This window comes from Accipiter gentilis, chromosome 15 (genome assembly GCF_929443795.1).
Source record: "Accipiter gentilis chromosome 15, bAccGen1.1, whole genome shotgun sequence".
Taxonomy (NCBI): domain Eukaryota; kingdom Metazoa; phylum Chordata; class Aves; order Accipitriformes; family Accipitridae; genus Astur; species Astur gentilis.
The window spans coordinates 21,509,361-21,524,682 of NC_064894.1; the positions used below are offsets into that span (position 1 = coordinate 21,509,361).

General features: G+C 37.1%; 1 protein-coding gene across 1 annotated transcript in view; it reads right to left on the reverse strand.

Annotated features, from left to right (window-relative positions):
• The window catches only part of SEC63 (SEC63 homolog, protein translocation regulator), a 60,841-nt gene that overhangs the window by 23,407 nt on the left and 22,112 nt on the right, over positions 1-15,322 (reverse strand). The window contains exons 4-9 of the mRNA XM_049817800.1: positions 14,338-14,450; positions 11,677-11,738; positions 8,006-8,064; positions 7,225-7,275; positions 4,531-4,639; positions 1,892-1,986 (exon numbers count right to left, since the gene is read on the reverse strand). Coding sequence (XP_049673757.1) covers positions 1,892-1,986; positions 4,531-4,639; positions 7,225-7,275; positions 8,006-8,064; positions 11,677-11,738; positions 14,338-14,450 — 489 coding nt within the window. The remainder of the gene's footprint in view (positions 1-1,891; positions 1,987-4,530; positions 4,640-7,224; positions 7,276-8,005; positions 8,065-11,676; positions 11,739-14,337; positions 14,451-15,322) is intronic.

The following is a 15,322-nucleotide window of genomic DNA, read 5'->3' on the forward strand; positions in this document are numbered from 1 at the left end:
CTACACTGACCTTTGACCAGTCTTTCCCTACACTTGAAAAAAGAATCTTCTAACAAGTTCCTTATAAGCACATCCTGGTATAACACCAGTCCAGGAAGAGTAAAACTTTGATAAGAAAACTTTATAAAAAGCATTGATACTGGGTTTATGATAAAACAGTGACATAAAAATGGGAGCAATGATCATGGCCCCAAAAGCAAGATATGCTAACAAAAATTATTAGCAATACCCTTCTGTATTGATGCTTCTGAGACCTGTACTGCCACATACTCAGAAAAAAACCACAGATGACACTGATTACTGGACCTTTAGATATGGAACAAAATCCAGTAGTATAAAATGCAAGGTCATGCACTTGGATACTATGGCTTGAGGATGGGAGCTTCTAAGTTGGAAAACAGAGGTATATAAGACAAGAGAAATCCAGAAAACTTAGCCATCCCACATCAGTTGTATTAAATCACCATATGAAACAGTTCTGGAAAACGGTATGCTTAAGGTTATTCCCTGCAGAAATACAGGAATAGCAGTGCCACCGACTAAGGCACTGCTAAGACTTAACATGAAATACTGTGGACAATTCTAAGCAGAAAGTAAAAAAAAAATGTAAAATCTTGAAACACATCAACTGGGAACAGTACCCCATTCAGCACGTAGCAGGATGAGGGAAACAAACAGCCTTTTGAGAAAGATGGGACTAAAAGACAGCAGGTTTTCTAGTTTAGCAAAATAAAGACAAAAAGAGAACAAATGGGCTAGTGCTTCTGTCTATAAATCCATTAAGAATATACACAGGAAGAATCATTTAGACTCAAGAATAATGATGACAAAAAACATGGCTATTAATTGGTCACAAAAAAGACTCCTAACCACTAGAACAGCAAGTTCTGGAACAGCTTCTCAGTAGGATTAGGTTACAGGAGGCTTGAGTGCCTTTTAAATAAAGAATGAAAAAATGTAAAGGGCTTGCAACAGCACAGGCCAAGAACTGATGATCAAAGTGATCTTTTCCAGCCACGTGCTGCCACTGCTGAAAAACCTCACCTAACCACTATTCCAGCTCCTCCTCTTAAAGTCCACAAGATTACAAAGAATTTGTAAAAGAGAAAAACATAATTAAGTAAAGAGGTATCTCAGTCTATTTTCTTCATGTTTAGGACATGACGCTGTTTACAACTTGAAAATTCAACTGTATGCATGCAAAGGTTAAATCTATGAGACTACCCCCCCCCCATTTTGCAAACTCAAAATATTTTCATTGGAGCATTTTGTATACTGTGCTTTAAACTTAAGACCAAAGTGTTAATTTCTAACAAATAAGACTTCCTAAAACTCTGCTAGCAATAATTATTTGCCACAGCATGCATTATGGCATCTGTTGGGAAGACTGAGTGGAAATGAAAATAAAAGGCAACCAGAGAGGAACAGACATTCATGGAAGAATCTTTGTAATATTTAAAGACATTATTAATTCAGACATCAGAGAATAATTTTATTTCGGTATTAACGTATTTAACTAGATCTATGTTAATGATTTAAAAGAACTTTATCAAACAGCAATCACCTCCTTATATCAATACTCAAAATTTATAAGGACTGACACTCTAATTCCCTATTTAGTTTAGCCCTCCCCAAAAACCCAACCCAGCAGTCTATATACTAAACTGATTCCATTTAAGCTAAGCATTATCACCAATTAATGTTATCTTTTCTTTAAAAAAATTAAATCAAGCCTAGCTTCTGATTCCTATTTCTGAAGGGATACAGTTGCATCTCAACAAAATGAATATCTTCAGAACTTGAATTCTGTCAGCTGGTCACCTAGAAGTGCCATCTCCCTCTTCCCTTGAAAGGGTCAGTTATTTATAAAACATCGCTTGACATAACTAACCTGTGGTATCTGAATGTTGTCTGCTGGTCTGCTTGTAGCATCTTTATTGTACTGAGGATCAAATTCAGATGCCCCTGCTAAAACCATGATAAGCCCTGCAAAGATAATTGGAGGCAGACAGAGAAAATGTCAGCAACATCCTATGCCACCAAGTGATTTCTTCAGAACCCTCAGCCATAAAACTTATTCCTACCCTTCCCCCAACAGCCATGAATATCCACGTTCTCTATTTAGTGTACCAGTTAGTCCCGCCACAGGGCAAAGGAGGCAAGAACCAATGCTCGGCACAAGACAAAAGAGATCGCTCAAGGCTCCATTTTTCATGGCATCAAGTCCAGCATTTGACTCTGAATGACTTCACAGAAATGTAGCTGGGCTTCTTTAGGACTGGCAGACGTCACTGCACAGCAGTTTGACTACTTCTGCGTGCTCACAGAACCATTCCTCTCAGCAATTCATGTGCCTGTAGCGGCACCACAATGTGTGTACTGGAGGAGAAGGCAGGAAGGATAAAATTTCAACTCAATTTTCTGTTCAGTCAGCATTGACAATTCACCAAAAAAAATTTCTTTTAATTATTAGAAAACCAGTTCAAGAAATACACCTGCAAAGAAACCCCATGAAGATGACAGACTGCTCTTTTCCTACTGTGATTAGGAGAATCCATGCTACCTCAAAATGTTCTGTTGTGTAAAATGAAAGACATACACAATGGGGTATTTTAGCCCCATTATGAACTTTCTGCTCACGAACATATCAGACCCCTCAGCCATAGACAATAAGAGAAAGCTCACGCCATCATTTGCTCCAGTTAAAATAACTTTTTCAATAATAGTTACTCAAGCTTCATTCTTAAATTTTCAGCAAGTTCTCTTCTGAGCAAGTTATTTTTGCCTACTTGCAGTGTTCAGTGAATTCCACCTACTAACAATTAGTCACATTCCCCGAGCATCAATTTTCATTTCCGTTCTCGATTATCTCTTTACTTCCTGAGCAGAGCATATCGAAGAGCTTCCAACAACTATAAATACTTTCCTATTATTTAAGATCCACAACTGTGGATCGTCAAGAAATGAGGTTTTATAAACTCATTTGTCTTTAAACCTAAAAAAAAAATATCTAACACAAGGCAACCCATGCAGATTTGTCTCACCATTTCCCTAGCCTGGTTTGATTACATCTGCCAAGGCTTAAGCCTTGAGTTTCAGCACTGGCACCTCACACCACTGTAGAATTCACAACCGAGCAAAAGCCTTACCTGATCACTGTGTGGTTTGTCTAAGCCATCTCAGCTGCGCCTCATTTTTCATTCTGACAGCACCACAGACCTCAGTGGAAAAACCTGACCTGCCTCTGACCCCAGGACTCCCTGAAAGCTTTAAGTCCTTAAATAAGGCCACTTAAACTTAGGGTTAACTCTTTAACCAATCTGTAGGAGAGACAAGGCAAGACTCAAAGCTATGGTTCTGATCAAGGTTCAACATGAAATAATCTACTGTTGACAAGAAGTCTGGAGAAAGAAGAGAATGGGTCTGTGGTGATCTCCCTAAGCTTCTAAAGAAGTCACACCTATTCTCCCATTCCTCCTTTCTCAACTAGCTGTCTGGAGGGGGGGGGGGGGGGGGGAAGCTTAAGAGTATGACAAGGTAGAGAGCAGAAACTAGTCTGAATTAATCCTACACACATAAATCCATGTATGCTGTGACTAGAAAGCGAAAGCATTTCCATACTCTTATCTCCTAGACCTCTTGGATTATCTGCAAAGCATTTCTGTTCAGTAGGAAAGGGATATGTCAAGAGCAGATGCTTCCAGCAATCTTCCAGCAAATCTAAAGCTGAACAGCAGTGCAACTCATAGGAGTACGCAAATGTATTTATGTATCCTTTTTAGAGGGTTTGGAGGAGGGGGAGGCAGTTTATTCTGCTTTTCACTAGTAAGATTCAATCTAGAACTAATTAGTACCATGCTAATTCTTCAGGCCCATGCCAGCCTCCAAACTGAAAGATCCAATTCTGCACCAACATAATGCATCTACAGATTTTCCCAGAAAAAGGTTTCTTTTATTCCTTTAAAAGTGAGCAGACAAGAAAAAGTAGTATATCAAAAACTATAAATGAGTAACAAAGTAACATGAAATTGATAGGGAACAAAACCTTTAAACAGAAATTTAGCTATAACATAACAAGAATAGAGAACCAGAAACGCTCTTTCATTCTTTGGTGATGTAAAAATTTTATGACAGCCCCTAGAAAATACCCGAAGCCTATTTTGTTACACTAACAGAAGACACACAGACAGAGGCTGTGCTCCTAGTCGCCGCACAGTAACGCAGGACTACAGGCAGGTCAGCATGTTTATCCCAACATACAATACCCTTTTTTCTTTTTTTTTTTTTTTTTTTTAAATGTATAGATAGACAGGCATAAATACAGTTCTATATAACTCCCTCTCCCAAATACTTAAGTCTTCTTAAAGAGTACTCTTCACTTGCAACAAAATGAAGTTTTTAAAAACACTCTAAAAGAACCAGAAATGTTATTTTAACCTAACAAAGGCTTATAAAGCAGAAGCATTTTAACATCAGCAGATCAACACTTCCAGATGAACACATCAACATGTTAAGATGCCTTTTACTTACGTTTCATGTCCATGTTCCGTGTTTTATAGACAAAATACGTATATATTTGAGTTGTCCGAATGAGAATCTGATCTCCACTATATCGTATTGATCGGTACCACCAGGAACCCTGAGACATTTAACAAGAACAAAAGTGACGTCAGATACGATGAAGCATCAAAACAGCTATGCTGGATCACCTCATGTCTGTTCACAACCAGGTAACTCAGCCCAACTGATTTTACCTACGTTAAGGTCAACTGAATTTCAGAAAGGGGAGGGTAACAAAAAATATTTGCTGACACAAATTTTAAAAGCACACCAATATATTCATCTGAGAGAATCTGATGCTATAAATTTTTAGATGATCTCTAGTCTAGAGAATTTCCCCCAGCACATGCACACGCACACACACATATACACTGCTTTATTTATTTTTGGTGTTGTTTTAGTGAATCCACTAAATAGTAAATCCACTGGATTTACCACTTTCTATATACATGATAACTCCTTACTGTGCAACACAGCATTCAAATCAAATTCACTTTAGGCAGATCGAGGCCAAACCAAGAACAAAATAAGAGATTTCTTTCATTATAAGAAAATTTCCAAAAAATACTAAGTCACCTAATCAGAAAATGCTTTTCAGAAGGGGAATCGGGAGGTGGCCCAGTGTTCTTGCTGCAAGTTTTCAGAATTAAGACATATACCTTCAGGCTGACAGAAAATGTTTTCCAATCCTTCAGAAATACTCCAGTAATTCCCTCATTAGCATTACACCAGTGACTTCAAATTATGGAGCACACTGTACAGTGATTGTACTCTATAATATATTTTAAGAAAAATGGTGTGCTGGGTTATAAACTGCAGTCTGTTCATTAAACTCCTCCTTGTAAGCAAAGCTCTCTAACATGAGAAAAAACATCCAAGATACACCTCAATCTATTGTAAAGTTTATCACAAGTGAAACATAACAAGCAGTAAAGTAGTAAGTGATGTTTACTACTACGAATTTAATAGGCAATAGTGTAAATTCCCCTACTACAGCAAGAACTTGCCAATTTACTTAATTATTTAGGAAATGCTCTAGGACTTGCTCCCCACAAACTTTTTGTTTTAAATAAATTAGATTTGATTCTTCCATGAATAGATGAACTCTGACACAAAATAGTACACAACTTTTGGTAAAGTTTTTCTGCAGAAAAATTGAGATTAGAATCCCATAGCTATCAAATTTTTGTCTAAGTACAGGTACTGGAAGAAAAACATAACTATAGCCAGTCCAAATGTACATGAAAGAGGCTGCCCTAACTGCTTTTGCAGATACAGCTCATCTCTCTTGCCTCATGTACAGAACATTATTTAGGTCAGTGGAGGTCTACGAAGAACTACATATCAGTATTTTCCTTTTTTGTTGATCTGGATCCAAAGGGTGGAACTAGCCTTTATTTTAGATGCCTATCTGAGATATAGGATGACTACACTGTAGTTAACTTCAGCTTCTTTATTGATTCATAAAAGAGAAACAGGCCCATTAAAGGCATGAATCATCTTGTATGTCTACTTTAGAATGAAATGATAAAATAACTTGCTCCATAAAAATGACTATTCCTCTTCACTGACTATAAAAGAAATTTACAGTGACAAGTCTGAATGCAGAAGTCTACATCTGGCATAGGGGCAAGAACAGGCATATTTTTTTCTCTGCTCAGGACATTTCTTCATAACAACAGAATGGATGTTTACTTTCACTTGAGCTACAATAAACCTGGTATAAATCAAATCACTAAAAGTACATATATACCAAAAAAAAAATCAACAGACATCAACTGAAACCTAAAAGGAAAGACAGGAAAAATATGTAGACATTGTACCCTGGATTTTAGACTTCATAGTCAATAACTTGTTGAAATCACCACATCTTGTTTTCTACACTAAATCTTAAATTATGCAGAAAGACACTCAAAGAGAAGGGATAATGCCTGGCTGAGCCTCTGCACACAGAGATGCAAGCAGTTGCCAAGACCCCAGGACACCTTCTCAAATGAAAAATCTTCTTCCCAAGAGCATGAAGGTTTCCAGGTGTCAATTTTCTGAGTCTGTCTTTACGCCATACCCTAACAGTGCACTCACTGGATAAGGGACATTGTTCAAAAGCAATACTGTAAGGCAAACCCGAGCCCTGAAATACCACTCACCTAGCAACTGATTTCTCACACAAAGAAATCTCAGGGGCAGACATCTCATGGTGTACAGAAGGTCAATAAGAATTGAAGTTACAAAAACAAAGGCAACCAGTAGAAACCAAGTCAACAACCTGTTCCACACGCAGTAATCATTCTAGTACCACCAGTTACAGTCATCTCAGTCTTGGCTGTACAGTAACACCACTGAATATACTCAAGTTAATCACATCATATTAATTTTCATGTGATGAATGACAGAAGGTACAAGACAAATTACATAAATCAGTCTAACTCTTCCAATACCTAGTATTTTCCCTACAGCCCTCTCGCTATCATGGCACTGCATTTTTTTGGAAACTCTACAGCAGCTTCACTTTTTCCATAATAAAAGAAAATACCCACATTAAAAGAAAAAGCTCACTTGCTTGCTCTCTATGAAAGGCAAGAACAAGCAACTCTACTTATGTCTAAGACAGCTTTGTTTACAGCTTGGTTACAGAGGGTAGAATATTAATTAGATAATACTTACCACAACAACGGGAAGAATAACCATAAATGCTAATCCGTATACAAGCAAAACCTAGAGAAAAATTATGAAACATACCACATTAGATACTTCAGCTAAATACCACTCTTGCTTATCTTTATTCTAAAATACAGCCAACTAGTATTACCACAAGCCTACTACAAATTAATGTAATCTTACTGCATAATACCCATCATTATTTCTGAAGTAATATAATCAGTTGGGTAGGGTTTAAATAAGGAGTATCAGTTTAGTGTAAATAATCTTTTAAATGATCCATTCATTGTCTCAGGTGAATTTCTTTAATAATTAAAGAGTTCACAGCTAAAACTGATAAAGCGGACAGAGATGATTACCGCATTAGAAGAAATCAAGCAGGTAAGCCAAATACCTTGTAGCAACAAATGCAACAGAAAGAACATTCAGACACTGTATGATTATAGCATAGCTAGCAAATCAAATGGAACTACAGAAATCCAGCAAACAAACAGTTCTATATGTGTTTCCTTGCAACAGCAAACATACTTTGTAGCAGAGGTGACCACAGTACAACCGCATTATCACTGCAATGAGATCCTTCCAAGCATATTAATACTTTACTCTCAAAGGTTAGATTTAAGCTACTCTAACACTTTTGACTCCTGAAATTTGCTTCAAAGATGTGTATTTGGACCAAAGTATTATTAACTACGTGTTTTTACTAAAATGCGTAGTATTATTAAGCACAAACATTAAGGTGAACACTTGCAAGTTCACCTTAAAATCTTGAGCTAAGTTGACTCACCAAAATTGAATTTTTCTGATCCACAATCCAAGCTGGCAAAGCTATACCAAAGCTTGTAGCTGTAGGATGAAAGAAAAGAAATTCACTATAAAATATTAAGGAATTGTTTTAAAGTCACATTGAATCTAACAAACAAAAAAAAACCCTACAAAACCACCAACACACAAAAAAAGAAATCCTCATTTTTATCTCTTCAATAAGCAAAATTCTAACAAATCTAGAAAAATCAAAAAACGAATTAGAAATACACTCAAGTATGCAATAAAATAACAACTTAAATGCAACTTCTGAAATACCAAAGATTTTAGCTTACCATATTGCAGTGAAATAGATATGCAAGATTTATTAATATAGTAAAAAAAAAAAAAGAAAGATTTCACAGATGGAAAGATTTATGAGCTTTGCCTTGCAGAGTTTTCAGCAGTTTAAATACATATAGTTCAGTAAATACATGAACTGCAAGAAAATTGTTAGAGCAAATGAATTCTATGGGAAAAGTTTTATTAGTCTGTAACCTCAGGAAAGTGTTCTAAGCTGTAAATTGTAAAAATAAAACCCTCTACTAGTTCAAATTTCTGTGTGATTGGTAAGAAAGAGAAAGGAACACTTTGCAATTCAAAAGGAGTTAGGCTGCAGAAAAACAAAGACATGATTCTCTAATAGTAACATCTACAGTACACAGATCTGAATACAGAATAGCATAACATAGCTTGTCTTCAGACACTTTAGAGGTAATAAACTGAGCTTCGTAAATGCTACCTTTCCCAACACTAAAAGTTCTAGGAAACCAAGAAAAACAATGAAAAAAGAAAAAAGACTTTACAAATTTCTAGGGCCTGCTTCAAAAAACCAAAACGAAAAAACATGCTTTCCTCAGCACTGGCAGGTATCAATGAGTACTGCCTCAAGTAAGGACAGACTAGGATCCCCCATGTACTTAGATACTACTCCGATACTGTCTCTAACAAATTGTGACAGCCATCAATTCAGACTAGTTGTTACGCTCAAGCCTAACGTGACTTCTGTGTAATTAAGCTGGAAACTACTATTTGTTGAGACTCAAATTAAACACCTGACCAAGCTGACCACACCTCAAGCTTAGGACTTCAACAGAGTAACACCCAGTGAATTTACCACATTAAGTTATACGAAACACCCTGCTCTGGAGAAGAATCTGGAGACACTTTCCTATCTGTTAATGGTTACAGATTTTTATAAGAACCTACTAAAAATATAACATGTCTTTTACTGGTGATATCAACTTCAGTTTCCCACAATATTTTTGACCTTTAGGATTGCAGCTTCAAACTGTTCCAGAACAGAAGTAGTTCAGTACAAAGCTCTTTCGCTTCTTGTCCAAGAGTCTCCTTGCCCCCATCCATGCTTGCTGAGCTGAAGCATTAGCAAATAACCAAGCAGAAATGGTCTAAAACTGCCTTACATTATTAAAAGCATATCTTTTTACTCTCCAGGACTCCCCACCTGCTTTTAAACACTCTTCAAGTGATTTTGCACATTCAGGATCTTATTTTTAGTAAAGGAGCAAGTCACACCGAAGATAAAACCTTGTTTGCCTGCCTCTAACCTGCATGCTGCTTCAGTTGCATAGAGAGGAATATTGCTTGCTGTTCCTTTGTGCTGGGCACAGAGGGTGGGATGTACCTCATCTAACTTGGTCAGACATGTCTAACACCAGATGTGCTTCATCTCATCCCAGAATATACCTCTATAAGGGACTGTCTCCATTCTTTGACTACACAGAACTAAAAAAAATAGAATACATAGCTTGGATACAGATTTTTACACTACAGGTGTATAAATGAAGGGAAAATTAATTTCACTAAATTAGAAAGCTCTTCACACTTCAACGTGGAACAAGGTTACAGAATAGAGGATGGGAGAGAGAAAATTTCAGGCTTCTTCCCACTCTTCTGACGAAGCAATGATGAGAGACCTAGAAGCAAAGCAGAGAACTCCAATACCACCGTAGTCTGAGTTAGGGTTTTAGAAGAGCAGGAGGGTTCACAGTACAAGCTGCTGCCCTACCGAAGAATCATTTCATTTTGCCCTTCGGGAATCCAGTTCCTTAAGTTTGTGAAAGTGATCACCGAGCCAACCGTACAAGGATCTTTATGCCTTTAAATCCTCAGCTTTTGGCTGAGTTTTCTTGTGAAGCTTCAGGTCCGTTCAAGGACACTGACGTACTGCCCAACTTGAAATGCTGTACCTTGACAACACTAAGTTAGTAGCTTGTGGGTGCAAAAAACAGTTTAGCATCAGGAAAGGTCATATGAAAGCTATTTGTGCATACACCAGACTAAAATTTATGGTACTATTTTGCTGATAATGTCACAGCATTTCTGAAACAAGATCTTACTTGCATTCTGCAGCAAGAGGGACAGAGTCCTCCCGCTTGCCTGGCTAGGAAACCAAGAGAAGCTAGGAGCTGAAAGAAATTTGCTATGCTATAAAAACAGAGTGGTTAAAGAAATTGAACCACCACCTTAGTCCACCAGAAATGCTATTGTCAGACTAGGATTTCGTTGGCAAAGTTGTTTTTTTGAAGGGAGAGGGAAGACTGTTTCTTTGAAACACTGGTTCAGGGGCTGGAGTCTTCTTCCGTTTTAAAATTCATTTCCCATGTTGGATGGATATAATCCAGAAAAAGGATTTCCACCACAGAGTTCCCTCATGTCAACTTGTAACTTCACAATTAAGTTAAACTCCATTTATTACTTCCAAGCTGGCCTTAACTCATTCCATGGAGATACGTAGTAAAACTTAGTCTTGCAAACTGCAGGGCATCAACAAGCAGAGATCTATGGATGCCTGTCCTAACAGATGGCAGGTTTCCTTTTTGCTTATAATGAGTACCAGAAGCAGCTAGAAATATACAATATTATTCCTCACAACTAGTTCACTTAAACAACGATCACAAAGATATTTTACAATTGACTCGCACATCTGCAAATAGGAGGAGAAGAAAATCTATTCACTTTGTCTTAAATTGTTTTAGTTCGGATCGTCTACTGTAAAACTTTACTACACCATCATCAGGTTTATTTTCATGTAGCTACCTGCCCAGGAACAATCTACCACATAGGGATAATCATCAGGACTCCTCAAGATGAAGGTGGCATAGAGCTACACTCAAACAGTACCGCTTCCAGCAAATGGAAGGCAGATGTGTATACGGTATTTACTTAAATACATACATATCCTCATGTACATACCTTCAAAGTGTGTTTATTGCATTATGGCTAGCTGTTAACTTTTCAATATACATTTATAGTATCTGATCATAAATACCAAGAAGTGTTTAAAAACAACAAGTTTCTGATGAGTATTATTTTATTGTTCACTTATACCTCCTTTTAATGTTGGCAAGTGTCTCTAGATACTTACTGAACCTAACTAATTAAAAAATATCCTTCTCTTTTTTTTCCCCTAATAAGAAGTTTGAGAAATGTGAAAGCAAACTCTTCCCTGCCTTTCCCTCCCACCACCACCCCAGAGCCAGTTTCACAAGCAAAGAATTGACTGGATGCATTGCTTCAAGTCACAGGAAAAAGTTATTCTAAATATATACAGATCTGAGTGCTTCTCAAATGATCAGATATTACACAGCTCAATGTACAGAAATTACAGGACTTGTCATTCATAATTGTTACCTTGTGGTCCATCTGGATTACCAAATTCTTCCCAATTTTTTCGTGATTCTTCATCAGTTAACCTAGTTTCAAGAAGAGATATTAAGTTAATACAGAAGTAAAGAAATTTCTCTAAATCATTAGTATACAGATACATTGAAATGTGGCATTTATGCTATCCTTCAGAGATGGTTTGGCAACCTAAACAGCTTCTGCTATTGTTTGTATGAAATCTGGTATGAAACAGTACTGCTGTATTCCTTCATGATACACAGGGAAATTCTTTTAGCACTCTGACAGCAAAAGAAATCAGACACAGAAGGTGCATCTTCATACAGGAGATGGAACAATCACATCTCCCTTTTCATGAGAGTGACTGTGTACCCATCAGCAAGGAGCACTTTTCAATGCCAGGTTACAGTTGAGCAAATACCTTTTTTTGCAAGGAAGGTGAATATGCAAGATGAGTTAATAAGCAGAAGTTGTCCATACGGGCTTTTAATTCTCTTATTCTAGACTTTTAGCCTTTGATGGCATGTGTTTGGTTGGTTGTTTTTTCCTGGAACTCGCTAGCTTCATATTTAAAAAGAGAGAAATAAATTAAGATACCACCTCCTAAATCTTACAGTTTCTATGCCTGTTCTGTAATGACAGTTTCTTGGCAATAATATACCACCTCAAACAGAATCCCTGTTACTAGAAGGAAGAATACTGCTTTAGGAAACAGAACACCAGGCATTCACTATACAGAAGATTTCGTCTCACGGAAGAAACCGTGAACGAGTCAGACATCTCCTGATCATTTCCAAGTCTCACATTTGTTAACAAGCAGACTTACTGAATGGGTAGATTTTATATCCTTTCAAGACAGCATGGCTAAGGAACTTCACTGTAATTTACTTCAAGATACGCCTCTGCCACAGCCCTTGCACTAGCATTTGAAGTATCAAACTGTATAACCAAGCACTTGAGGGCTAGCTTGCAAAGCAAACAAGTGAGATGTTTCAGGAGTTCAGAAAGCAATACCAGAATATCCTATTGAAGAGACTTTCATAGCAATGCAAATGTGTTTAAGCAGAAAGTATGATTTCAAAACTGCTCAAGCAAGCATTGTGTTGGTTCTCTTTCTCACCTCACCCCAAACAGGATTCTCTGTCAGTAACATCAACCACATAGACAACAGACTTAAAAGCAGAAATCAACTTGCTAAGTTCTCTGATGATGTGACTGACCCAATAAACCCCTACAATGGAAGAAGGCTCAGAGGGGATGGGCAAGGGTGATGTACCATGAGGCTCACACAGACCACAGTGACTCACCACAGCTGCCGCAAAGAAGCTGACTGTCTCAACACAAAGGGGACTGGAGGGCAGCCTTTGTTTTAGATAAACACCTATCAACAGTTGAGTGGATCAACTGGTGGTATAAATATTTCTCTTCACATGCATTAAAAAAGTATGAATGTCTCCAAGTTTGCAAGACCAGCATGGGGGGGAGTGCATACCTGGCTCAGCCCAACTTAAGAGTATAAAAACTAGACAACTAGCAAAAGAATTCTGAAGAGAACAACAGCTTCAACCCACGCATGCCTTCCCAGTGCCTGGGGACAGCCAACATCATGACAGTGAGTGTATTAGAGAGACCAGTAACGGGAATCACATTGGTACTGTGATCGAACTGTGTATTGAAATCCCTGTATTTTGCTAAGTCTAACTTACACAATATACTAAAAACACAACACAAATGTATTGCTCTACTAAATCAGAAATCACATGTAACATCAACTGTCTTCAGGTAAGTAAATTTGATGCGAAACATTACATGCTCCACATGTGGAATATCAAAAAGAACCTGGTCAGAGACTATTGCACTCTGACAGATGATCATTTAGAGTAGAAAAGCATATAAAGCTGTATTAACATTCCACTTATGAACAGCATTACAAAACCCAAACCCACATCTTGATTATGGAAAAATTCAATAAAAAGGGATTTTCTTTATAGCACATTCTAATATTAGACATCATCTCTCAGATTAAAAAAAAAAGCTATAAAGCACAGGTAAGGCCAAAAGATACTCTGGAGGAAAAGAGGATTCGAGGATTCAGCTTTTAAGAACTACACAGGTAATATGAAACAGTCACCGAGTGAAAAATCAGGACTGCAAAGCAAGCACAAATGATAAGGAATGCCAAGGAACTAAGAGCAAACTGAGTCAGAACCAGAACAAAACTTCTTTGTCGCTAGATGGGAACAGAGTTAAAATACTGTCTCTTACTCTTTGGCTTTATCACCAGGTGAAATGAACCATATATTCATTTTTTAAGCAATGCTTCAGAATTGCTGTGACAGGGTTGGTTAGTTAAAAACTGCAACACCCATTTTGTTCTTTGTCACCTTTAGGATTTAGTATGTAGCATACTGGAAGTACTTCTCCTAGCTGACATGGAAGTTTAATACAAAGACCTAACACCTTACAGTATTCTGACAGTTGCTAAACAATTAAATTATCCTTCCCAACTTGTACAGAACAAATATGCACTGAACCAAGACATGTTTTGACTTCCGTTACATATCCGAACAAGTTTGTCCTGGCTGCTTAGGTCATCCTTAGGTCATCCTTAAAGGTTTCCCTCCCCATAATATCAAGCTCCCATTTTTTATAGGCAAGAAAGAAACTTACGCTGCATAGGCCTTAGCAATCCTCATGAACATAACTTCATCTCCTCCTTTATCTGGATGGTATTTTAGCGATAGTGCACGGTATTGTTTCTTAATTTCTGATATACTTGCTCCCTTAAAAAGGAAAGTTTTGAGTTTATTAATAAATACCTTAAATCAAATCCATTCTTCTGTATCTAAATTCTAAAGCACATTGTGCAATATTTCTCTGAACCATTCACTGAACTCAAGAATTACGTTCTAATATATCATCATGAAACTACATATGTATCTCATGGAAACATGATTATATTATTTTTCTAACAACATTTTTATAACCATTATATTTTTAAATCAAGTTAGAAGTCACAGTGTAACAAAAAGACATTCAGATGACTGGGTTTTGGTTTTTTTCTGGATTACTTTGTTCATTCATCCATAGAAAAAAAAAAGGAAGGCATTCTTATCTGTTTGACAAATCTTATCTTTTCCTAAATTTATTCATGAATACGAGGAATTCTCACTTGCAATATTCTTCTATTTAAGCAAGAGTTCATAGATCAAGTATGATGGTTCACTTGCAGCTTGTAGGCACAAATAAATCTGTCAGTCACCAGGAACAGTGGATTGCCCTGCCGCTTAAGAATGCCTTTGACTAGAATCATACTACCCATAAATTATTTCAAACTCCTTGAACAAAGGGAATATATTACCTATACCTGAGAAAGAGATTGATTTTTATTCTACTACAGCACATTGTTAACACAATCTCTCATGCATTAACTTTCAGGTTGGACTGTGAACTTCATCACTCAAGAAAACCCACAAAATTTTATAGTAAGTGCAGATAAAGTTTTTCTAGTAAGCTATCTGCTAAGTTTCACAGAACCATTACCATAGGACTTTTAAACATTCTGTGGTAGAGAGGCTAGTATGCTGACCTTAACTGCAAAATAAACACACAAGAAGTTATTTAAAGATGATGGTACTGTTTCAATAAATTTAAA